General features: G+C 44.1%; 2 protein-coding genes across 5 annotated transcripts in view; one reads left to right on the forward strand and one right to left on the reverse strand.

Moving 5' to 3' along the window:
* The window catches only part of SLC16A12 (solute carrier family 16 member 12), a 41171-nt gene extending 24096 nt beyond the window's left edge, over positions 1–17075 (forward strand). For 3 of the 4 annotated variants that reach the window (XM_028729721.2, XM_028729723.2, XM_077930467.1), the window contains 6 exons: positions 4230–4444; positions 9841–9944; positions 11772–11915; positions 13720–14311; positions 15117–15376; positions 16456–17075. In XM_028729721.2, the coding sequence (XP_028585554.1) occupies positions 4263–4444; positions 9841–9944; positions 11772–11915; positions 13720–14311; positions 15117–15376; positions 16456–16703 (1530 nt within the window). In that variant the 5' untranslated portion in view covers positions 4230–4262 and the 3' untranslated portion in view covers positions 16704–17075. Of the gene's footprint in view, positions 1–4229; positions 4445–9840; positions 9945–10724; positions 10780–11771; positions 11916–13719; positions 14312–15116; positions 15377–16455 lie in introns of those variants that run through there. The other variant, XM_028729724.2, reaches the window with a different exon arrangement.
* A 2191-nt stretch (positions 17076–19266) lies between these two features.
* The window catches only part of ASAH2 (N-acylsphingosine amidohydrolase 2), a 40126-nt gene continuing 33469 nt past the window's right edge, over positions 19267–25923 (reverse strand). Inside the window, exons 16-22 of the mRNA XM_028729720.2 lie at positions 25128–25167; positions 24524–24619; positions 23890–23985; positions 23269–23412; positions 22369–22428; positions 22000–22088; positions 19267–20927 (exon numbers count right to left, since the gene is read on the reverse strand). Of these exons, the coding sequence (XP_028585553.2) occupies positions 20753–20927; positions 22000–22088; positions 22369–22428; positions 23269–23412; positions 23890–23985; positions 24524–24619; positions 25128–25167 (700 nt within the window). The 3' untranslated portion in view covers positions 19267–20752. The remainder of the gene's footprint in view (positions 20928–21999; positions 22089–22368; positions 22429–23268; positions 23413–23889; positions 23986–24523; positions 24620–25127; positions 25168–25923) is intronic.

Below are 25923 nucleotides of genomic sequence, written 5' to 3' on the forward strand. Positions count from 1 at the left end.
ACGATGTTCTTCAGTTTGTTAAACCTGAACCACTGATATATTACAAGTGAACTCTTTATTTGCTATAGTTTGCTATAGTTTAAGATAAAAAAATTTGGGGAAAGAAACTACCTTTGCCATTTTTATGGATGTTTATTGTTGCCTTGGTGATATTATCCTGTGTTGTTCACTGCAGGAGCAGGTAGAAATCGCTGCCTTTTAGGGAAGCTCTAGGTTTAAGGTCACATTTAGATTTGACACCTTTGTTTTCCGGACGAAGTCTCTTGGGGTTGTCTTGAACTAAGGGCTATTTAGCATAGACCCACTAAAATTAATGAACTGAAGTTAGTCAATAAACTTCAGTGGGTCTACTTTGAGTAAGACTTGGTTGAAGACAACCCTTAGGACTGGTTTAAATTTAGCTGGCACAATAGCAGAAACCAGTGCAATGGCTTCCACTCATTCAGTGGGGCTCCCTCCCCTGCATCTCCCCCAAATCCTCATCGGAGAGTTGGGAGAGCCCCCAAAACAGCACTTGGAAGAGAGGAGGAGGGGATCATTCTGTCTGACAAGCAAGTAGCGTGGCGTAGGGGGAAACTGTACCTGTTGCATTTCTTTCAGGCATGAGTTAAAGGCAGCACACCATTATTGGGGTGTGGGGTGGGGATTGTGATGGCTTTTAGGGTACTTCCAGAAACATGATAATGGGTTGTTATGGCAACATTTTTTAAAAAAAAAAAACTCATTGGATTTCCTTCAGGTAGGGTAAATCTGGATTAGATTGGGGAAAGCTAGGTACTGACATTTTAATGTTCACTTTGTCATAAGGAAGGACGCGGGTGGTGCTGTTGGTTAAACCACAGAGCCTAGGACTCACCGATCAGAAGGTCGGGGGTTCGAATCCCCGTGACGGGGTGAGCTCCCGATGCTTGGTCCCTGCTCCTGCCAACCTAGCAGTTTGAAAGCATGTCAAAGTGCAAGTAGATAAATAGGTACCGCTCCAGCGGGAAGGTAAACGGTGTTTCCGTGCGCTGCTCTGGTTCGTCAGAAGCGGCTTAGTCATGCTGGCCACATGACCCAGAAGCTGTACGCCGGCTCCCTCAGCCAATAAAGCAAGATGAGTGCCGCAACCCCAGAGTCGGTCACGACTGGACCTAATGGTCAGGGGTCCCTTTACCTTTACCTATTTCATAAGGATACTGGAAATAATCTTGGATGCATGTGGGGCACCGACAGCAGTGGCGTAGCGTGGGGGGTGCAGGGGGGGCCGGCCGCACCGGGCGCAACATCTGGGGGCGCGCGCTCGCACTCGCAGCGCTAAAATCCACGGGTTAGGGGGCGCAAATTACTTGCCTTGCCCCGGGTGCTGACAACCCGCGCTACGCCACTGGGCACCGATACATAATATACCTCTTTCTGGAAGCAGACTGATTTTTTGCTTGGCACTTAAAACAGTTTGAGTAGAGTGGTCAGATGGAAGGGGGAGCAGGGCTGCTATAGCTGCTGCAATCCTGCTTTTCTACAGCTGTTAAAGGTCCCAGGAGTCCTGCCCTCCTTTTCATCCCACCACCCTTCTTCCGAACCTCTCTTCCACTTTTGGTGTGGTTGCATGTAAGTCATGTGCACGGCTATAAAGGAGCAGCTTTTATAGAAACGTTTGGGGGAAATGGAATGTAAATGTTTAAAACAAGTTGTGCATAAAAGTTAATATGCAAAATGCTGAGATTCTTAGGAAGCACTTTCCTGCCAGATCTCCTAATGATCTGAGAGCCACATCTCGCTTGGAGTTGGTGTGTATGTTCAAGCAGGGCACTTCATGCGCAGCAGAGGATACGAGGCAGCTTTAATGATCACAGTTTTAAAAATAAAGAACGGAGACCCTTGACAACTGGATAGAAGACATGAATACTCTTCTACCCAGGACAGATATAGAGGTATAGGGAAATGTGCAGAACTGCTGCCTGTTATGAACAGCTCATTCCACTGCATGGGACCTTGGCCCTCTGCCCCAAAATCCTGGCTTAGCTGGCACCACACCAGAGTTCTGTCAAGGTAGGGACCATTGCGCAATCTATTACAAATGCGAGTCCTGGGCACATTCCTGGTACTTTATTGGTAGTTATGATGTGGGGCCATAACATTAGAGTTGGCCTCAAGATCAGTGCTAATAAAGCTGAAATGGAACTAAAAGCTTCTTCCAAGCTGCTTATCGTTGTTTATCTTGAAATGGACTCAGTTCCCTCCTAGAAATGGCATTGGATAAGGTTTCAAGGGACTGCCTGTGATTCTTGTCAGCAGGAATATTGTGTGTTCAACCACTAAAGGATTAGGCTGCAGCTGGGCTATTTTAGGTCTCCCTCCAAGGAAAACTATATCACATACCAGACAGCTTTGCTTATTTGTTTTATTATTATTATTTTTAAAAAAGAATTCTTCATTCAGCAGGGGAAGAAACATCCTTTTCAACAGAGCAACAGAATGTTAATGTTGAGGGTCCAAATGAAGTGCTTTTGCTTGAGTAAGGTAATGGAAAGTGTGGTAGTGTCTTAGCTCCAGGGTTTCTCCAGATAATTTAGGCTCTCTGACCTGGAAGCCATTTCCCCTGTTCTCAGATGAACAAGGGGGCATATCCATACTATGGACTAATAACGGTTCATAAATATGAGGAGGTTTTTCCTGTCAGTGTAATTGTTAAGACTTTCTCCAGAGAATTCTGAGAACTATACAACACCACAGTTAGAAAATCCATTCATATCTATGAGGCGGATTTTATATCCATTTAATTGTTAAGGTTTTCCCCAGAGGATTTTGCGAACTGAGAATGGGAATCCTTTCAGCACAGCTTCCTACCCCTGTCCAATAAGACTCTAAAATTGGGCCCTGACAGGAGTACAGACAGGCAACTGACAGGTCCAATGAAAGAGGTTGTGTGGGTTTTTAGATGAAGGTATAAGGTGTTTTATTCACTTTCGTTCGGTAAATTTGCCTACCACTATTCACCTAATGGTGATTTACAGCACAACTAATCCCAACAATAATAAAACCATGATAAACCCATTTGAACTATGAACAACATCACATTCTTTAGAGATACTTGGGTTATTCTGTTGGTATGCTGGCTTGCATATGACTGGAACCAAACTGGATATTTTATTTCTTTTACTGGCTTCTCCTTTGGATTTCATGGATTTATTTGAACATAGTTGTAAAACTCCTCTGAGGGGTAACTTAACCTAAAAAGTACTGTAGTAAAAAAGCTTTTTAAACTAACAAATAGGGAAGGGTTCTAGGAAAAGGAAACATATTCTGCAGAGACTGCATTTGAAACTGGCTGGCTATCTTTGGGATTTAGTAGTGCCCATCTTTGGTCTGGCTTTAAATTCCAGCTTGACGATCTGGTTCCTCATTCAAGCAAAGCTATAAGGGAGATGATCTTCAAAGGCACTTTTAACAGTTGGGCTGCTTGATGTTAGTTATGCCTTTGACATTCTACCCTTCCCAACTTTAGAAAGACGTTAACTGCTTTTTTTCCACCACTGGGGGGAAATGCTGTTGTCTCAGCCATGAAAGTTGCATGCAAACCTTTCAAGAGTCATCATTCTGCACTTCTGGAAGATTAGCCTGTGAGCAGGCCTTCTTCTTCTTCTTCTTCTTCTTCTTCTTCTTCTTCTTCTTCTTCTTCTTCTTCTTCTTCTTCTTCTTCTTCTTGCCATTATTACATGAAAACAAATGTTCTATCATATATCTAAGGCTGTGATCCTGTGCATGGTTACTTAGGAATTAGTGATGTTAATGGAACATCTGAGTAAATATTTGTTTTGTGGACTGGACTCTAAGCCACCTCACCTCACCAGCTCCCAAGTATCGAAGTAAAACAACAGGACATCACAGTTCAGGATTCAGTCCATTCAAATGCATTTTGAATGTTAACGTGCTATGATTTAAAAGTATTCTGATGATAGATTTTCTGTCAGATACAGAGATTCCATCTGTTATGGGTGAGGCAGAACATGAAGTGAGATCAATGGAGTGACTCTGGATTAAAGTGGCGAATATGGCCCATAGTCAGCTGCTGCCAACAATGCACAGAATTTACTCCTGCGGTTGTTGGGAGTTAAAAATAAAAAGCTTAAGTTTAAACAATAAAGCTTGCCTCTCCATTGAACTATTTGATAGTGGCCTTTGACAGAGCCATGTGTGGTTCGCTTTGATCTGTTCCCTATTGTTTCTTTTTTGTTTTCTTGTTTCAGATGTCAAATGACCCATGTGCCAGGTAACATTCCATGCATGCCTTGCCTGTCAACTGGCAGGTCTTGCAGAGTGACTCTGGACAGAAAGGAAGACCTATCCCAGCCATGGCTGCACCAAGGAAAGGTTTAAGCGCCTCCCCTCCTGATGGTGGCTGGGGGTGGATGATTGTGATCGGCTGCTTCCTTGTGACTATCTGCACGAGAGCTGTAACAAGGTAAGGGCGTTTATGGGTGTGATTCTTCACCCAGCTTTTTTTGTTGTTATCCCCTGCTTGAAAGCGATGGGAAATGGTCCAGGAATGGAAGATGTTAATTAATTTATCTGGACACTTCTTAGCCATGTTATCTGCAGAATGATTATAGCAGTCCACTGGATAGCTCAGTTGGTTAGAGCATGGTGCTGATAAAACCAAGGTCACAGGGACAGCTGCGTAGTCCTGCATTGCATGAGATTGGACTAGCTGATCCTCAAGGTCCCTCCCAACTCTCTGATTCTAAGTCTAATAACAGCAGGATTGCTTTGCTAAGGCAGCATTAAAAGTGTGTCACAGACATTGAGAAAGACCCAGGTGGATCACCTGAGAGGAGTGCATTGAACTATGGATGTGACATCCCTCTGCATCCTCACCAGTCTCACCTGATGCATGATGGTACCTACCTCTGAATAGCCGCAAAGACATGTAGGGTTGTAGCCGGCTGTGTCATACTCTTGAGTACACCTACTGAACTTGTTGGCTTTGAGTTAGTCAACCCATAGAGTGGATGAGGGCCATCAAGCTGCTACTGAATCCAGACAAGATGGGTTCCATCCAGATAAAGTGAGTGGATGGAGGCTTGCAACCAGTGCTGTTTGGACATGTACTTCCCCTGGAGGACAAAGAGTGGAATTCTGGAGTTCTCCATGCCAATTGGGGAAGCTCGAGTGGTGATAGCAGCCAGGAGTGTGTTTTTTTAACCAATTTAGACTGGTATGCCAACTGTGCACTGGTCTGACCTTGCCTCAGTTATCCAAGTGTTAGTGATATGCCGGCTGGATTTCCGCAACGTGCTTCACATAGGACTGTCTTTGAAGACTGCCAAGAACATAAGAAGATCCCTGCTGGATCAGGCCAGTTCTCAATGTTCTCTTCTTGGTATGGCCAACCAGATGACTTCAATTGGCACAGAATGCAGCTGGCTGTGTCCTGTTAGGAGCCTGACAATTGGTTCACGAGGCACTTGTGCTGATTGCCAGTGCATTGCTAAGACCAATTCAAAATGAGGTGGTTGCATTTATTTAACAGGGAGCAGTTTGCATCCCCATCAGGGCACGGGGCTGAAGCTTCTCTGCCAACTTTTTTTTCCTTTTGCTGCCACCTTCAAAATTGGTGGGCTCCTGGGAATCTGCTTTGAGCAGGACAGAAGAATTTGTGGAGGGCAGGGAGCAGATCAAGCCCTTGGGAGTCGGGGTTAGGCACCACAGCTTTGGAGCCTTAAATGCTTCGGATCTGAGTTACTTCGAGGACCGCCTTTGCAGCCTGTCCATATGTTAAGATCTGCAACGGAGGCCCTCACATGCCTGCCACTGAGAGGGTGGAGAGCACAAGAGGGAGGCCACAGTGGCCTCACATTTCTAGAAGACATTTCCTGCTGGGATTCCTCAAACCCCATGGTCACACATATCCAGGAGAGCCCTGGATACCCGCCTTTGTTTCCTTCTGAGATTATTTTCCTGTAGCAGTTTTGCTTGGATAATTTATGTATGCATTTCTTGCTTTTCTTAATATATGTGAGGTTTTAATTGCAATTGTACTGCATTGCATTTTCTCTTGTAATCTGCCTTTGCGGCGGCGGTGGTGTTTGACCTTTACAAGGCAACCTAAAAGTACTGTTTTTGGCATTGGATTTAGTAAAACTGCAGAATAAACTCCTTTTCCAGACCTGGGCATAGCCTGGGGTGGGGACTCGTTAAGGAATACAAAGGTGCTGATGACCAATCAGATTCTTGAGGCTGAGCAAATGAGGCTGCCAGGGTAACAGTGGGCGTGATGTCACCACAGGGGAAAATGTCCTTTTTTAAAAACGAAACTTGGCCTGCATTTTTAGCAAGGGTTTTGGGGAAGAAAAAGAGTGGGGCTAGAGGCCATGTGGGCCGAGGGACGGACAAGCTGTATGGAGGAGACACAGGAATGGTGTTTCGGTTGCCTTTAAATCCAGTGCTGTGCGGCTGTAGCAAGCAAGTCCCTCTTGAGATGTGATGCTCAGAACCCTCTCTCCATCCAGACTCAGGTGTAAATAACAAACCATATTTCATAAAGACCCTACAGCCTCCAGTGTGCCCAAAAGAAACATAAGCCCTGGTTGGGTGCCAAGACCCCTTGTATCTTGCACTGCTCAGCAGAGGTTGGGGTGGCCGATAACAGTACTTTAAGTAACTAAAATTAGTCTTAGCACCCGAGGCCACAAGGGTCTTTTCTATACAATAACAGATTAAGCGGTGGATACAACTCGCTGCTCTTTCATCGCATCCTAATCTTGCTGTCTGAGGCTTACTCTGCTTAGTGATAGGACTGGCCTCAGTTCACAACCTTTCTGAAAATTATGCAAGAGGATGGCAAATAAAAGAACCAAGGTGAGGACAACCTCTTGTTAGCACTGCCCCATTGTCAGAGTCGCTACCAAGACGCTTTGTAATATGATTTACACTTCTTCAAAAAGTAATTATTAAGTTTGTTTAATAATTATCTTTGTTCAATAAAAAAGACCCCTATCCAATGGGACTGCTGCACATGCCTGATGGGCTGTGTGCTGTTTTGTCTCGGTGGGCAACGTGAGAGATAGAGAGAGACAGCAGGTTTCTTGGTTCTGCCCTGTTTTTTGAGGACTTGCCTGACATGACTCATGTCTCAGACATTGGTTGTGCAATCCCTTTCCACAACTACCCTCAATGAGATGGGTGAGTGACCCAAGAAGGCCCCTTCTCTATATATACTCTTCAAGCATCTTAGATATTCAGAAAATATCTGATACTGCCTTCCTTCAAAATAGAAAATAGAAGAAGAAAAAATTGGCCAGTATTCAGCGTTTGCATAATACACATGTGTTTTGGAGACAAAATTATTCCTCCAGGTGTTGCTCTTCAACCACATAACACATATCATGCAAACTACAACACTGATTCAGAGCTGCTTTTCACAAACTGTGCAAGGACTGTTCAAGAGTGCATTGCAGAAATTAAAATGCATTTGGCCCCGAGGTGTGGAGGAGATATAGGCAAGCCTGTCTCTGTTGGTTTGCAAATGTGGCTTCAGTTCCATTTTCTTCCTGATGATAAAACTTTAAGAAATAGAATTATACATGGAATTTTGTTCCCACCAACCCAAGAAGGGCAGAAACGTCCAGCCAAATATTTAACACTGCAGGCTGTGTCTGCTAACTTGTCTAGAGGAAAGAGACTGAAGCCTCAGAGTGTGGACCAGGAGGAATATCCTGCAGCTAGACCAAGTGCGACAGATGACATAACTGGGGAGCACATTAAAATGGGCCTCGGTGTTCCAGCCAAATCAGATGGCACGGAAAGACAGCTCTGAGTTGTTTTTCAGAGGTGAACGTGTTTCAGTTAATGCTGTATCATGATGAGCTTGAAACAAACACTGCCATTAATCATCAGTTGTGCACACACGGGCCCCTCGGAAGGGCAGTTTTCTGTCATGTTTGCAGTTTTCCCAGGAGGAAGCTTGTTTATCTTGTGTGAAGCAAGGGGAATGTCTTATCTAAAACGGAGAAAAGCCTTTTTAATCCACACCTCTTCGGTGGGTGGGTGTCTTGCACAGAACAGTGAAAACTGATGTATAGATCACAATAACCGGACATAAACATTATAAGCTTCAAGCTCCATTTTGTATTCCTTCCTAAGAACACCACTCAGTAGATCTGTGTTGTTCGGAACAATGCACCTGAGCAGTGCATACCTGAGATAGGAGCTTTAGTCTGAGACTACACAAAAGACGATCAGCCACCGTCATCCTCCTGTTTCTTACAGAAGCAATCTTTCTCATTTCTCTTTGCCACCAGAGGGCTTATTTGAAAGAAGGGGCCCAGTAACCCTCACAACAGGGTAAAATCCATGGCTAAATAGTCAATGTCCATTGGCCACGAGGACCATATTCTGCCTCTGAGTGCCAGTTGCTGGGAAACACAAGTGAGGAGAGTGTTGTTGGGCTCAAGTTCTGCTGGTGGGTTTCTCAGATGCAACTGGCTGGCCTCTGTGAGAACAGGGGGCTGGAGTAGATGGGCCATGGACCTGATCCAGCAGGGCTCTTCTTACTCTATTAAAAATAAGTCTCCCTGAAATAACAAACTGGGCCTTGAGCCCAAAGACATTCCAAGGCTCCTTGGTGCCCTCAAAGTAAAAACTAAATGGAGTCCACACACTGGTGAGGAGAAATGGACAATTTGCCATTCTTTAATACTAATCTCCTCCACCCCCCAAAAAGAAATCTATAAAATTTTCAGGTTTCCTTGCTTTGCTAATGGTAGGGCTGCTTGATTTTCAGGAGTTACCAAACTTTTGGGACCTGGGGGCATATTTTCAAACCAAAGAAACTGTTGTTGTTGGCAGCACACCAGGGCCCCAACTCTCCCCTCCCCTACCCCCTTGAAAATCCCTCTGTGCCTGGGCATGGAAAAGGGTAAAATAGTATTGGGAAATGATTGATAATGAATTGAAAAAAGTGTTTACAATTACTCCCCCCCCAAAAAAAACACCCCAGAGTCCTTTCTGTTGGGGATAATTCAGACTGAAATTCCTACGTGTAAGAAAAGGTGGTTTATGTATGCGACAACTGTGGCCCATGCTTTGTTAGCCCCAAAATGGAAAATGAGCAAGGTCCCAACCAAAGAAGATTGGCAATTTAAGTTGACAGAATATGCACAGCTTGCAGACTTAACATATAGAATAAGAGAACAAGAAGAACATACGTTTAAAGAAGATTGGAAAAGGTTTATTGAATATATGGAAAATAATTGTGTATATCCGAAAACGCTGGCAGTATTAAGATAAATTCAACGGTGTAAATAAGTTTTGATGGATGTAATAATGGAAAACCGACTGGTATAGTTTTTGTAAAATATGCAGGGATAAGCTCAGGTTCTCCTCACAGATATAAGATATGTAAAATGAACCATGGAAAGAGAAGAAGGGAAGTCAGTGATATCTTAAGTATGTAAAATGTTTATCTGAAATTATAAAACAGGAAATTTAATAACACACACACACACAGTCCCTCTGTGCCACAATTTGGGGTTTTTTGGTTGAGCAGTGGGGAGTATTCTGTTGGCTAAAGGTCCATGAATGTTACTTAACTTTAGATAAAAGATAGATAGATAAATAGATAGCTAATAGTGCTCATATTCGTTTCTATTATTTCCATTCCTGCCCTCGGGTGAACACATGAATTATGGCAATTTCCATGCCCCTTTCCCTTGCTTTGACATCCCTAGCTCAAAAAGCACAAGGAACCATGTTGAATGCAATTCTCTGCCTTTCACTTGGAATCCACCATACATCTTAAGTTAGTTTCCATTTATTCTTTAACTGTAGTAGCTTAACATGTGTGTGTGTGTTTTCCAGATGCATCTCAATTTTTTTTGTGGAGTTCCAGACTTACTTTGCTCAAGATTATGCCCGGACAGCTTGGATCCATTCCATAGTAGACTGTGCTACAATGTTTTGTGGTGAGTATTTGGATCAATTGTGTGTATGGGTGAAGTACTTTTAGGCTGCAGTCCTATGCCTAAAAGTCTCATTCAATTCAATAGGACTTCCTTCTGGGCAAATATGCATAAGATTGTGCTGCACGTCTTCTTTTAGTAACGGTGTGATAAAGGTAAAGGTAAAGGGACCCCTGACCATTAGGTCCAGTCGTGACCAACTCTGGGGTTGCGGCGCTCATCTCGCTTTATTGGCCGAGGGAGCCAGCGTTTGTCTGCAGACAGCTTCTGGGTCATGTAGCCAGCATGACTAAGCCGCTTCTGGCAAACCAGAGCAGCGCGCGGAAACACTGTTTACCTTCCCGCCGGAGCGGTACCTATTTATCTACTTGCACTTTGACGTGCTTTCGAACTGCTAGGTTGGCAGGAGCAGGGACCGAGCAACGGGTCCCCGCTCACCCCGTCGCGGGGATTCGAACCGCCGACCTTCTGATCGGCAAGTCTTAGGCTCTGTGGTTTAACCCACAGCGCCACCCGTGTCCCAACGGTGCGATACATAGTCATAAAAAACCAGAACTAAATGAGCAGAGTTTCTGGTTTAGACCTGCCTGATGATCAGAACAAGCAATTCCACACAATCTCTCTGGTTTCCAGTTGTTTCATTTCATTTATAGTGCACTGCTTTCCTGTTATGGTTTAAAATACACGATATGCATTTTAGTAATCAGGGAATCAAAGTTTAAGGCAGGTACTTATTGGAGAAACTTTTAGGATGCACTCCCATCACTTTGTTTTGGACTACAGTGATACCTCTACTTACGAATGCGATCCGTTTCAGAGTGCCGTTCGCACCCCAAAGGTCCGTAAGTAGAGTGCTGCTACTGTGCGTGCGCAAAGCGCAATAGTAAACACTTCCAGGTTGGCCGCATTTGTAACCTGAAAAGCCACATCGTGAAGCAAACGTAACACGAGGTGTGATTGTAATTACACAAGCTGAAATGCAAAACTCACAGGGTACAATTCACTTCCTGGCCTCCGAAGCCATATTTGCGCAAGCAGAAGGGAATTGGCACTTCTTTCCATGAAAGACCTTTTAAAAAATGGTGTTTTTTGACTTAAGTTTTATTCAGAGCAGGCCTACTGAAATGAGTTAAGCCCATTCATTTCAGTGGGCCTACTCTGAGTAAAATTTAGTTGAACGCCACCCAGTGTGAACTTTCGTACATTTAAAAAAAATCACAGACCAGCATGGAAAAAACACAGATTTATGAATGAGTATGTGTAAAACCGAGACAGAGTAGAAACAGGCCAATCTGCTCATCCCTACTCACATCTATTGTCAAGTGTCACCTGGGAAGGGGATGATGTGGGCTCCTTTGACCTGTATGCCAATTGCTTCCCCATCCACAAAGCGTCACTCACTCAGAATTCCCTTATGAGATAATCTCATTTCATTTATGAGATGCACAGAGTCATTGTGGGGCATAGAACCTTTTTTCCCCCTCGTTGGAAGATAACATTTTAACATAACTTAGGGAGTGTGTTATTAATTTAAATGTACAAATCACCTGGGCTCTAGAGCGGATGCCAATATTTTCTTTTATCCCCCTCCCCACTGTTCTTGATTTTTTTTTTTTAAGGGGAAACAGCCATGGTTGAAAGCTTTATGGAGGGTAGGGTGCAGAACCCATGGCAGCCTTTCTCTCTGTTTGATTTGGGAGCATCACAGATATGTGTGTATCCCTTTTTAGTACACAGAAATCTATCCCCAATGTGCTTGGTTGTCCATGTGAAAGTACGTGTGTTCAAATGGAGATGCACCCCATTGACTGCCTTCATTTTCATTTTAAGCTCCACTGGGGAGTTTCATCAGCAATCACCTCTCCTGCCAAGTGGGCATCATTCTGGGAGGACTTCTTGCATCTGCTGGACTTATCCTGAGCTCCTTTGCCACAAGCCTAGAGCATCTTTACCTTTCCTTAGGAATTCTTACAGGTATCATACCATTATTATTATTATTATTGTTATTGTAGCATCAACACTATTAATCTCCATGCTTCAGGAACCTCCTGGTGAGAGTCCAGTTCTGTGCATTTTTCTGGGAAATAAGCTCTGCTGCTTAATTCATTGAGACTTAACCCCAGATAGGCATCTAGAGAACTGCAACCTTGCAGCAGAGCTCCATGCATGTTGCTCAGGAGACTAATTTGACTAACTTGTGTGTGTGTGTGTTGTGTGTGTTTAGGGCTGCAGCCGCTGCCCAAAATCCAGCTGGTCGTCCTAGTGCTGTTGCTTCACCAGAGGCACCCACTAATGGAGGACAAGAGGAGATGATGTTGGCTGATTCTTTCTCCACCTGCAGGCCCTGGTAGTCCCTGAAAATCTGTCCTGGAGGGTTGAGGGACCCCCCAGAGCATAGTTGTGGAGGAACACTGAAGGCTGCAGAGAGGAGGGGAGATGGGGTGTGGGGTGTGTGTGGAAATTCTCCCCTCCTCCTCCATTATTGGACATATCTGTTAATGGATCAGAATATCTTATGCTTTTACGTATGACCAGCTGTCAGTTTCCCAACTACATATTTGAATTAGGACACCATAATTCCATTTTACAGATTGGGAACTGAGGTAAGGAGACAGTGACTTGGACAAAGCCATACAGTGAGAACCATAACTATGGTGAGATGTGGAGAGGGGAAAAGGAGGGAACCTGGTCAACAAAATCAGGAATATGAAGGAAACTATCAGAACAAAGCCAAGGTTACTTTTGAAAAAAAATAATAATTCTGACTTGGATTCTCAGATTGCAAATTCAAATGTTGGAAATCACAATGGGATCTTAATTTTGAAATTCAGAAATGCAGGTTTGTTGTTTTGGTGGAATGCCATAATTATGTGCCTATGACTGTTCAAATGTTGGTGTTACAATGTGAGGCTCACCAATGACACCTTTTGAAGTTCTGGTCAAATTTCCCACTACTTCTCACTAAGATTCTCAAGTCTGCAGCTGAAAATTCTCAAACTCTGGATTCTGAAAATTCATCAGATTTCAAGTGATTACATGATCCCCCAGTTAAAGGCCACACATTGTGACAGTGTGAAGTAAGCACACCAGTTAACCTTCTATGGTTAATTCACTAAAATTAAATGTGAAACCAGCATTTTCAGCTGATTACATTGCTTGGGATCATCCCCAGCGAATTCAGCCGTGTGTGTGTGTGTGTGTGTGTGTGTGTGTGTAATAACCTGCAATGTTCTGCTAGTTCGTTTTCTTCAAAAATGAGGAATGGAAATGTTTACACAGAAACTGCTGACTTGTTAAAACTCGCATTATAGCCACGGTGATGGGAGCTTAGTGCACAGACCCCTGCAGTTTAATAACAATTTTGTAGAAATGCTGTACTCAAATGCTGCCAATAGCTTGTTTGCTAAGAAAAAAAAGGTCCCTATTATAGCACATATTGTGCGAGTGCTTCAGTATCAGCCTTCAGCTCAGCTATTGCCCCAAAATAACCAGCACTTTATACTAGCAGATTTCCTTCATGCCTTGGCAGCTTCCTGAATGACAATTACTATGAGAACCATCTATGGAACTCACTGCTGCAAGATATGATGGTGAGCCCTCAGTTCAGTGTGCCTTTTGAACATAGCAAAAATCTGAGCGCAAACTATGGAAGGAGGGCTATTTCCTTTATGCTGATCTCATTGGCCTTTTGAATGGTTAACAGTGAAGAGAAACAGTGATGGCATCTGCATTGCTAACAAATCGTGTTTTGCTTGTGTTTGTGATTTTCTTCTTCCAGGCCTGGGATTTGCACTTTCTTATTCACCAGCCATAGCCATGGTGGGCAACTATTTCAACAAGAGGAAAGCCCTGGCTTATGGGATGGCCATGTCGGGCAGCGGCATTGGCACCTTCATCCTGGCCCCGGTGGTCCAGCTCCTAATTGAACAGTTTTCCTGGCGGGGAGCCTTGCTCATCCTGGGAGGTTTCGTTTTAAACCTCTGCGTCTGCGGTGCCTTGATGAGACCGGTTGCGGGCAAAGAGGACCGCAAGAGCGTGCCCGACTTCCCGGAGCAGGAGTTTGGGCCGGAAGCACAGAAGCAGGACTTGACGCAGTGGTCGGTCTGCTCCCCTCTGATCAAAGTCTGGTCCCACAAATACCTGTGCCAATGCTCGTGGCAGGAGTACCACTTTCTGCTGATGCCGGACTTTGTGGTGCTCGCGGTGTCCGTCTTGTTCATGGCTTACGGCTGCAGCCCCCTCTTCGTTTACCTGGTGCCTTATGCCTTAAGGGTCGGGATGAGTCATCAGCAGGCGGCCTTCCTCATGTCCATCCTTGGGGTCGTCGACATCATCGGCAACATCACTTTTGGATGGCTGACAGATAGACGGTAATGGCCAAGAGTGATGGCATAGAAAGCTAGGTGATGTGGAATAACGAGCCCCATTGCACGCCCCACGGATTATTTTCCACGTTAATAATCCGCCCCACGGATTATTTTTCACGTCTTTCTTTCCTCCCCCCTTCAGCATTAACAATTTTGTTGTGGTTTCCATTTTATCCAGTGCATCTCAAGCTGCGTGTCCTTGCTAAATATTACAGGCTAGTTGGGACAAGGGTGGCGCTGTGGTCTAAACCACACCCTCTTGGGCTTGCCGATCAGAAGGTCGGCGGTTCGAATTCCCACAACGAGGTGAGCTCCTGTTGCTCTGTCCCAGCTCCTGCCAACCTAGCAGTTTGAAAGCATGCCAGTGCAAGTAGATAAATAGGTACTGCTGCGGCAGGAAGGTGTACGGCGTTTCCGTGCACTCTGGCACTCATCACGGTCCTCTGTGTGCCAGTAGCAGTTTAGTCATGCTGGCCACATGACCTGGAAAACTGTCTGTGGACAAATGCCGGCTCCCTCGGCCTGAAAGCGAGATGAGCGCCACAGCCCCATAGTCACCTTTGACTGGACTTAACTGTCCAGGGGTCCTTTACCTTTTTATTACAGGCTAGAGTCCACAACCAAAGGAGACAAAAATCCAACAAATGCAACAGAGCACTTCCAGGCAGAAAACATGAGGATCAGCCCATGGAGTTGCAGATAGATAGATAGATAGATAGATAGACCCCAGCTACAGTGAAGATCACGGATATCAGATGAAATAAATATGACTTCATTGCAACTGACTCTCTTGCCTACTGCCTTGCAGGTGTTTGAAGAAGTATCGTTATGTTTGCTACTTCTTTGCGGTGGGGATGGATGGCCTGTGCTGCCTTTTCCTTCCGGTGCTCCAGAGCTTTCCGCTCCTTGTGCCTTTCTCCTTCACCTTCGGGTATTTCGATGGAGCCTACATCACGCTTCTCCCAGTGGTGACGGCGGACGTGGTGGGCACGGCTTCCTTGTCATCCGCCCTTGGGGTGGTGTACTTCCTTCACGCAATACCCTACCTAATCAGCCCACCTGTTGCAGGTCAGTTTTGTATGTGAATCGGCTTCCCTGGTTATGTATGAATCTCAAGTACATGGCTTTACCGGCTCCTTCCTTTTCTTTCCAATCGCTGCTTGGATTCCTCTTGCACTAAACTGAACACCAGAGGGCAATACATTCCTTCTGTATGCAAGGCAAATGCAAGAAAGAGGACCCTAGAGAAGTCCAGTTAAGAGGAAACGAAAAAAACAGCAGACACCATACTACATTGTTGCTATAAAGCCAGTAATATGTGACAGATCTGAACAGAGTTCTTCATTGTCTTCTGGGTATTTTTCTTCATTCTCTCACTGTGAACTTTCAGTGCAAAATCACACCTTGTTTTCCTTAACCACTCTAATGCAAAGGCCGCCTGTGCTGCTATTTAGAAGTAGTGTTTGCCACTGCCACCAAATGTTTGCATCAAGGCAACTCAAATTATCTGCCGAAGAAGTTGGAACCATTCGCCTTATGTGAGCTATGCAGACCAAACAGTCTGGCAGGTCTGGGTTTAAACTCTTACTCAGCTGTGAAGCTCATTGGGGACTGGGACTCAGTCACTCTCAGCCTGACCCCTCCTCATGGGATTGTTGTGAGGACAAAATGGGGTAACCCACATCCATGCAGACGACCATGGGATACAGAGGTTGTTGATGATAATACCTTCTGCTGCTTAGCAATGCAAAGCGTGGAAGCCCTGCCTGTCATATTGCTCAGCATGTCCTCTGGCTTTCGAGATTTCACCAAGTATCATCAACACATTTTCAAGGGTGACCTTTGCAACCATAAGGGTAGTCAGCGGTTCTCAACCTGTGTGTCCCTAGATGTTGTTGGACTACAGCTCCCATCATCCCTGAGCTCTGGCCTTGCTAGCTAGGGGTGATGGGAGTTGTAGTTCAACAACATCTGGGGACCCACAGGTTGAGAAAGGCTGGGTTAGGTTCTCCCTAATGCATTCTTAATATTGCACACTGCCCTGGAATGTTTTGATAAAGGGTTGTATATAAATTGAAGTAATAATAATAATAATAATAATAATAATAATAATAATAATAGCAGCAATGTTGTATCTTTCCCTACAGGTTGGCTTGTGGACACAACTGGCAACTACATGGCCTCGTTTCTGCTGTGTGGGTTTTCCATGATATTCAGCTCGATGCTACTGTGTTGTGCAAGTCTAGCCAAGAAGGCGAAACGGACTCCCTTGAGGCCTGGGGCCAAGCAACCAAGCTGGACAAATGGAGCCATTGTCTATTCTGTAACTAGAGAATTAGATCACAGAGGTGTGGAGCTGCTGGCCAGTGAGGCAAACAGTTATAGCAAAAGATGACAACGTGCTTGAAAGGGCCCTCCCCCTCTCCTTAGCGTACCCAATAACCTTTTGCTAAGATAGATTTTTGTTAAGTCTTGCTACACTATTTGAAGATGTTCCTCCCCAGTGGAAGAAAGGAGAGAAGGAATGCTCCTTTGCATGGGACTTTTGTTTTCTGTCCTTTCAGCAGGTAAAAAGCCTGTGCCCTAATGAGGGTAGCAGAGAAGGAGGAAGTTCTTCTCTGAGGATGTAGTTAAGATAGTTTCTAACGCAGTGCTGGGGAGGTGGAGGGTGGCCCTGTATGCACAAAGAAGGCAAACTAGACATTCAAATAGATGATAAAACTGTGTGTAAAACAATGTTGACACAGTAAAAAGCCTTTTAATTTTGCACGTGGCTGCTCTTGCCTGGAATAAGCAGGGATGAAAAAAGGTTAAATGCGTTCTTTGGTTTACTCTGAAAATCAACAGATGCCTATTGACTTCTGCAAAGGAACTCAGCTGCAGAACTGCTGCTTTATACTGTGGTTAACTTCATTTCACAAGGTCACAAAATCTGCTTTATGGTGTGCCTGGATTTGATAAACAACTGGGATGTGGCTTTTGGAAGGCTGGCGATTCTCACAGGTTTCTTCTGAAAACAATTTGTAGTAATCAGAGGGAACGAATGGAAGGAACGAATTTCCATTTGAAAAAACTCATAGCGAAGCTGGCTCTAGTATCACAAGGAATTGTTGCGACATTGCTGGTATGGAGGCAGCTTTCTACTGAGCAATACTGAGCTTTTGCAGTATTGATCTGCAAAGTAAACACACTTGAATATCTTGAGTACATGCATCCAACCATGTGCATTCTTGCTTGTGATGTAGCCACTTAAGTGAAGTTGTCTATGGTAAGCTTCGCCCTCTTGTTTGGGAAGCACAATACAATGAACATCTAGAAAGGGGCCTTCGTTAAATTTAACTAAGGTTTGTTCCTGATAATCACCTATATTTTAAAGCCTTTTTGATTTCCTAAAAGGCAGTTAATTTTAGCTTTGAAATTCTTTGTGTGCTTGTTCTGCTCAGTTGCACACTTATCAAAACCCAGAAAACATTCATTGTTGATGAGTGCATGCTAGAGATGGGGGAGAAATGAGTTCAGTTTGCATTTGAAGTTGATGCAGATGAATTCTTCATTCCTTCAGTGAATGCATCCAGTGTTAATAATGCAGGTGGCACTGTGGTCTAAACCACTGAGCCTCTTGGGCTTGCTGATCAGAAGGTCGACGGTTCGAATCCCCGTGATGGAGTGAGCTCCTGTTGCTCTGTCCCAGCTCCTGCCAACCTAGCAGTTTGAAAGCACGCCAGTGCAAGTAGATAAATAGGAACCATTGTAGCAGGAAATTAAACTGTTTCCATGTGCTCTGGCTTCCATCACGGTGTTCCATTGCGCCAGAAGTGGTTTAGTCATGCTGGCCACATGGCGCAGAAAGCTGTCTATGGACAAACACCGGCTCTCTCAACCTGAAAGCGAGATGAGCACTGCATCCCACAGTTGCCTTTGACTGACCTTAACTGTCCACGGGTCCTTTACCTTTACCTTTTTTTAATAATGAACATTCTCTGGGTTCTGATGATCTTGATAGTGAACATACCCAGTTTACACTTCCTGAACAATACGTGAGCCGAAACACAGTGCTCCTTAAAAATTTGCATCTTTTGCCTTGTACTTCTCCAACCGAGAATGTGTACAGTACATGTGATTGAAAAGTGCACATGGAATGCATATATTCAGTGAAATCCAGCCCCTGCCCAACAAAGATGCTTTCTGTCAGAAGAAAACTGCTTGACAAAATGCATATAATAAGCAGAATTATGCAGCACAAATGGAAGGTATTTCTCTTTGTTTCAGCCACATCTCCTGCTTAATAGCACAACAATTATAAACCATTGCAGTGACTCTGTTTCTAGGCGTAGCTAGCCACATTTGCTTGTTCATGATGCAGTTATGTGGGTGCAACCTGTTTGTGTGAGGCAGCTCTCTCTCTGCAGTTGTGGTCACTTCAAGTAACCTGTTTTATGGCATGGCTGGAATCTGCACATCTGTACTGAAGCGGTTTTATATATATAACTTCCCACGTAGGGTGACAAATGGTTTTGCATTGTTCACGGTTGGTGTGTTTTGGGCCTTGCCTGTTCTATTGGCCAAAAATAAGAATTCTACTACATGATTACCTACATGCAGGAGAGACATTCCAAGAATGGTTGATCTTACAAATGGCTACTAGACCTCTTCAAGGTTCCTTTTAAAGCAAACCATGAGGAAACTTTTTTGGTCACTCAAGGGTAATCCATGAGGTGACACATGCTGGTGGTGAGCAGGGCCAGAGAATTAAGTGGGTGGGACTGTCTCTTCTTCCTCCTCCTCCTCCTCTTCTTCCAACCTTCTTTCTTTTCCCTCCCTCCTTACCCAGCAGGCTTTGGGGACTGGTGATGGGGACCAGATCAGTCTTAACTGACTGCTTGCAGAGGGGATTCACCCGTTAAACATGTAAAGCGAACATATTCTCGAAAGAAACTTTGGGAGAAATCACCCCATCATCATCATCAACCTTTTATTCGACCGTCAGTCAGAAAAAAGTACATTTGTCAATACACAGTTAAAACATCCAGGAAGATTTTAGAGCTTAGCCAACACTAAAATGGGCTAAACAGATAGCCCCATATCAATACAGTCAATTATACACCCCAATTATATAAGGAACTCACTATTGATCTTTGAACATGTCTGTTGTCACTTGGACATTCCACTGCTAGCTGCGAAAAAGCGATGACTCTCTGAGCTAATCCTTCCACTGTAAATCAGAGTCTGGTGAGTCTGTTGCATAAATAGCTAGGCAATTTAATATTAAATTAACAGCTTGCTTTCATCAGTTTCAAAAGGTTAATCAGTATAAAAATTTCCAAACCAAACCACTGATCAAAGACTGAAAACACACTTCCCCAAAGCTACATTTGGCTAAATATTCTACTGAATTTAATTGTGTTCATGAGTAACTCAGGGGAGTTAGTGCCTGCATGCCATGCAGTATGCATGCCCCAGCCACAGCGAAGTTATCAACTGCTCTTCCTTTCACGAAGATGTTCAAATCTCACACGGCACACAGTCCTGTACTGCCAGGACTGGCAGGTAGACACCTGGTGCTGCAACAAGGATACAGCTCATTGTTTCCTCCCTACAACTTTTCACAGTATGCTTTCCTAAGGCCCTCCTAGGTAGCCAACACAGCTTCCTCCAGGTGTTATAGGTAACAACTCCCACTAGGCCTAGACAGCTTGTGTTGGCTGGGGTGGATGGGAATTGGAGGGTATCCAGTTGGCCAGGGCTGCAATAGTACGGACATAGTTCTCTGTCCTGAGAGAATGAGTAGGTTTTCACAGTAGCCCATTTAGCTCAGCACAACTTTTGGGCAATGTTCTAGCACCCGTGTTACAAATCTTTGAACACCTGCAGTGAACACTATTTCACAGAATAGACTTATAAATTTACATTTCAGCTTAGTTGGCAGAACATGAGACTCTTGATCTCAGGGTTGTGAGTTTGAGCCCCATGTTGGGCCTACGATTCCTGCATTGCAGGGGGTTGGACTCAGGGTCCCTTCCAACTTTACAGTTCTGTGATCTATGAAAATGCTATTAAATAATAGTTATGAAAGAATAAGTTCAACAAGCTGCAGACGAGAATGAGACACCAGAAACAACAGTGTTTCATTTGAAATGCTGGAAGGCTGGTACAAATATTCCGGCTGTCTGTCTTTAAATTTACTCCCTTTAAATGTACTCCCCTGCACAACCAACCTAAAATCTCTATTGCGCCTGGCATTTCATTTTTTACTGCACAGCAGAGGACTGTAAACAAATTGTGAGGACTGTGAACACTGTCACAGAATTCATTCCAGAAGTCAATCCTATTGGGAAGCTAAGGATGGAGATGGCCACTATTGCTACACAAAAGCCTCCCATTTACTTACATCACCCTTATGATAAACATTCCAGCTTCTAGCTACCAATTTTACAACTGCAGATTTCAGTTTGAAACTTCGAATGTGGAAGATGAGCCATTAAATGCCCGAATTGAGCTCAGCAATTCTTTGCTGTGACCAAAGTATTGTAGTCTGTAAGTTCCTGGTTCAGTGTTGTTTTGAATGTGCCACTGTAACTGAGATGTGCTTCGTCCCCAGTTGCCTTTTTGCCAGATGAACCTGGTTGGGAGAGCGAGGGTGATGGATTAAGCCAAGTCAGAGAATACACAAGCAACAGTTACCAGAAAAGTACATTTCATTGGGCAAAATATTCCTGCACTGCAGGGAATTGGACAAGATGAGCCTCGTGGCCCCTTCCTGCTTGACAATTCAATGATTCTACGGGAGAAAGGGACACGATGGATCCCTGTTGTGTGCTTCCCACTCCCGTGTCTTCAGGAAAGGATTGGGAAATGAGATTGCAAGCAGGCAATTACAGGTAGTAGTTTTTAATTGGAACGTAGGCGAGCTAATGACTATGGGATGTCCAGATAGCTATTTGAAATGTCACAATTTGCATTTCATGGTGTCTGCTTCCTATGCCCAACTGGGATGAGCAAGGGCCCTGATATTATGAGCAACAAATTTCAAATTACGTAGATTTTGAGACATTAAAAGCCATAATCGCTGAAGGTTAACATAATATACTTATATATAAGCCAATTCATCAACTTTGTATTTTCACATTTATACTTCCCATTTCTACTGTATGAAACAGGCTGCATCAGTGATAATTTTGCACAAAAAGGAATGTAGTTGCCTGGTGGCCCCCAAATTGATAAAAGATTGCACCAAGCAAGACTCCCTGGGGAATGCATTCCACAAATGTGGAAGCAGAGGTGCATGTCATTGCTTTTGGAGGACATAATCAAGAACAAGCTACATGACACATGGGGCAGCTTCGAAAGAAAATTTCCCTCCCAGGTTGTGGTCCCAGTAAAAACCACTGCTCTGTAAATTGCTGTTTGGAATGGAATAGAAGCTCTCACTGGAACCAAGAAGAACTTGCATCTTGTACCAAGGAATTTTCGTCAGTACTTTGGCAGAGAAGCATAAGGGTTAAATCTCCCTGCCTACAATTGTCCCCTTCCTGATTGTCTCCCTCTTAATGATGCTATTTGCATTTTAAAAAAGAGGATTGCTGCAACCTGCAAGCAATGCTTTTAGGATTGTGAAAAGGTTGGCCCACAGCCGTTTGAGGAAAATGTAACTCCTGCCAGTTCTCTGTATTATTATTATTTAATTGGCTCACCTGGTGTCCCATGAGGCATCGTCATGCAGTACTTGCCAACTTCTGGAAGCATTGTCAAATTTCTCTACTATGAGAAATGTGAAACTGGTCTGGGGAAAAAAAAAAAAGTTTACAGAACAGTGACCCAGAGATTATCACGAGAAGCATGAGATGAGACTTGCCTCTGCGTTGGCATAAATGTTTTTTTTTTCAAACAATGTGCTTTTTAAAGCTCCCAGTGCTATTCCTTCCTCTCCTTTGTTTCCTCTCGGTATCCCTTATGCTCCCATATTTCTTGCACCTCAAATCTCTGCACATAAATGCAGGGAGATGGGGAGGGCGGCTGGAAACCAACGAACCCAGAAAAAACCTGTCCCTGAAGATTCTTACCATATTTGCTGCAGAATTCCTTGGATTTGCACCAACAAAATGAACATCGACAACTTCGCCCTGAGGTGTGAGAGAGAGAATTGTTCTTGAGGAAACGAACGCTATTTTGTGTGTACACACCACACAACACTGCTCCTGCGCAAGGAGGTCAGGTGATTATCGCTACTTATCCTCTGAGCAGTAGGGTGGTGTTTGTTCAGCTCCTACTGTAGTAGGAGCCATTAAACAGACATAAAGGAATGTGCTGTATTGTACAGTGGCTTTGAAAAGAGGGTGGGGTTATTTCTCTGCTGCACAAATGGTGCTGTTTTGGTTCAATAAAGAACTCAGAGGAATGGAGGGTAGTGGCTATATTTTTACCTTTTTTGGGGGCGGGTTAAACATTGTTTTCGTAATTTATTTTGTATGTTTATCATTTGTATTTCGTTAATTCAGATTTAGTTCTTCTGTATTTCAAAATTCAGATTGCATTTCAGAAGCTAACTTTGCACCAATCTGCACAGTAGGGCAAAAAAAGTCCACTTCTGACATAAAAGCATCTGGGGGGGGGGACACCCCTTCAGTTGCCCCGACTTTCATCATGTGTGTGTTGGAGTAGAGTGTGTGTGTGTAGAGCTAAATAAATCTGGAAAGGGTGTGTGTGGAAAAAGAAGCCTGAAAATAATTAATGAAAAAAGTGTTTGGGGTTATCTCATTTGGAGTTCTTTTGGTTCATATCTATTTAATCCAAGATGAATATTAATGGGGCTACTACCATTCTAACTTCTAATTCTATTTCCCAAATGCATATCCTTAATTAGTATATTTGATGTAAGTTAAGAAACTGCATAATTTCCATGTTCAAAATGGTACAAAGAAGAACACCATAGTATTTTATTTTTTAAAAAATTGTATACATACCACCCTGTACTTTGACCGTGCATCTTGTACGACGTCCCCAAATTTGCTACCAAGTGGTTTTGCATCAAGAACAGGAAGCAAAAGGTTCAGGCTTATGTTGAAAATGACTGGCTCTGGGAGTTGGGGCAAGTCCGGAACAGTATCCTGAAATGAGTTAAATTTGCTTTGAAATGGCAATGGTCTGTTGCGTCTTAATGATGTACAGTGGTACCTTGGGTTACATACGCTTCAGGTTACAGACTCCACTAACCCAGAAATAGTACCTCGGGTTAAGAACTTTGTTTCAGGATGAGAACAGAAATCGTGCTCCGGTGACGCAGCGGCAGCGAGAGGCCCCATTAGTTAAAGTGGTGCTTCAGGTTAAGAACAGTTTCAGGTTAAGAACAGACCTCCAGAACGAATTATGGTAAGTTCCTAACCTGAGGTACCACTGTACAGGCATGGAAAAGGGAAGGGGCAAGAGCTTAGCGCTGCCACTATCTACCTAATGGTAGATCCGGTCCTAAATACTGAGCGTCCAAGCTGTATTACGAAATAGCCCCTGAAGAACACAAAAGAAAAGGCCTGCACTTCTGTTTCAATGAAATATAGAGAGTCCCATCTGTACAGCTCAGCAATTACCTTAGCAATAGCCCTGGCCAGAGCACGGAATGACTGGATGTAAGCAGAAAGGGTGTGTGGTCCAAAAATGGTGGATGCTCCTTCGTATCGTTGAGCCTGTGAAGTGACATAGGAAAACACCTGAGTTCTGGGCTGGCATCAAGGGCCTCAGCACTTGCCAAAGTGCCCCGCCTGCCCCTGCTGCTTTTGTGTGGTGGCGGTGGCTTCTTCTGGAGACGTGCCGAAGTTGCCATGTGACCCCTGTAAGCAAGGCAGAGGCAGGGTGGCATCTTCCTGTTTTGCCTCAGGTGGTGAAGGAGAATGGGCCACTCTGATCTGGCTTTTGTGCGCAAGGAGAAGGAACAATAACCTCCACTCCCTCTGGGAGTGTAATGAGGTGTAGTGGCATCAACAGAAAAACAGGGAGCAGGCCCTCTGGGGTTTATTGTTCTTTCGTGCTCCTGCTAAATTACTAGATGACAGGCACCTTGGAAAAGTGCCTTTATATGCACATGGGGCTTCCAATCTATCCTGGAGGTAATTTTGAGTCATTCATTTGCTGGTGTGGGTGTTAATGAGTTTGCAGCTGTAATGAAAGATGGTCAGATATGAAAGAAAAAGAAATTTTGTACGAGGGTGGTGCCAGTTTATTTACCTGGTATTCTTCGTAAGTAGTTATATAGTGGGTATAAATATTACACAGTCCCGAAAGTATAATGTTCATTCCTGGTTTCCCTTGACTCTCAAATTCCTAAGAAACAGGTGCACAAATGAGTCATTCGGCATGAAGCAGAAGCACTAATTACTATTCAGAACTAATGACCCTCAGGTTGAATCATGTGTTAGCTGCATGGGCCTGTAGGGTGCATAGCCAAAGCAGCAGAATTTGACCCTCCGCTCATCAGCTGATAAGTAGGGGGTTTAAATCCTCCTCAATTTAGCAAGACAGTGGCAGTGGCATGTGAGCAGGATGGGATGGGACTAGTAGAAAGAAACTATTGCCCAAGCTAGCTTTTTATAATAGTCTATTGATTCAGCCAGAAGCGGCTTAGTCATGCTGGCCACATGACCCGGAAGCTGTACACCGGCTCCCTCGGCCAGTAAAGCGAGATGAGCGCTGCAACCCCAGAGTCGGTCACGACTGGACCTAATGGTTAGGAGTCCCTTTACCTTTTTGATTCAAAGGGGAAATGAATAAATCAAGAGCGGGAGAACTGTCTTATGGGCAATCCCATATAATTTTAAAGCTGTGAACTTACACTTTTAACAGCTTCACGCACCCTTCTACCAGCCATTGTCCTGAGAAACATGAAAACAGATACATCAGTGCCCATACCATTCCACTGAGCTATAAGTAAATCAGGTTTCAAGACTATCAAAGCGCCTTGAAGGTTTGTAGGTGATTGGTATGGAACCGATTTTTTATGTTGTGAACCACCCTGAGATCTATGGATGTAACGCAGATATTACTACTACAGTGGTCCCTCGCAAGACGAAATTAATTCGTTCCGCGTCTTGCGAAGCACGGTGTCGGAAAAGTTTTGGAAAAGCTTCAAAAATCACCAAAGTCTTCAAAAACCTCAAAAAAGGCTACCACACCGCGTTCTATGAGTCCTCGAAGTCAAGTCTCAACTGTATTAACGGTGTTAAGAAAAAGGAAACAAACTTGCAAGACGTTTCCATCTTGCAAAGCAAGCCCATAGGGAAAATCGTCTTGCGAAGCAACTCAAAAAACCAAAAACCCTTTCGTCTTGCGAGTTTTCCGTCTTGTGAGGCATTCGTCTTGCGAGGTACCACTGTACTACTATTAAGCCCCCCCCCCCATTTGGTGCTCTCCAGATGTTAGGGGCTATCCCTTCCATGGTCATGCTGACTGGAGTTGATGGGATTTGTACTTCCAAAATCTGTAGGGGATTTAGGAGAAGGGCAACAACAATTACTGACATCTCTGACATTGCACAAGGGAATAGAAAAGGACTTGTAGATCTAGATCAGAGCTACTCTTTAAGTTAAGCTGAAACTTAGAGAACAAGCTAGTGACTAGATTAAGTCCCA

Source organism: Podarcis muralis, chromosome 6 (genome assembly GCF_964188315.1).
Source record: "Podarcis muralis chromosome 6, rPodMur119.hap1.1, whole genome shotgun sequence".
Classification (NCBI taxonomy): Eukaryota; Metazoa; Chordata; class Lepidosauria; order Squamata; family Lacertidae; genus Podarcis; species Podarcis muralis.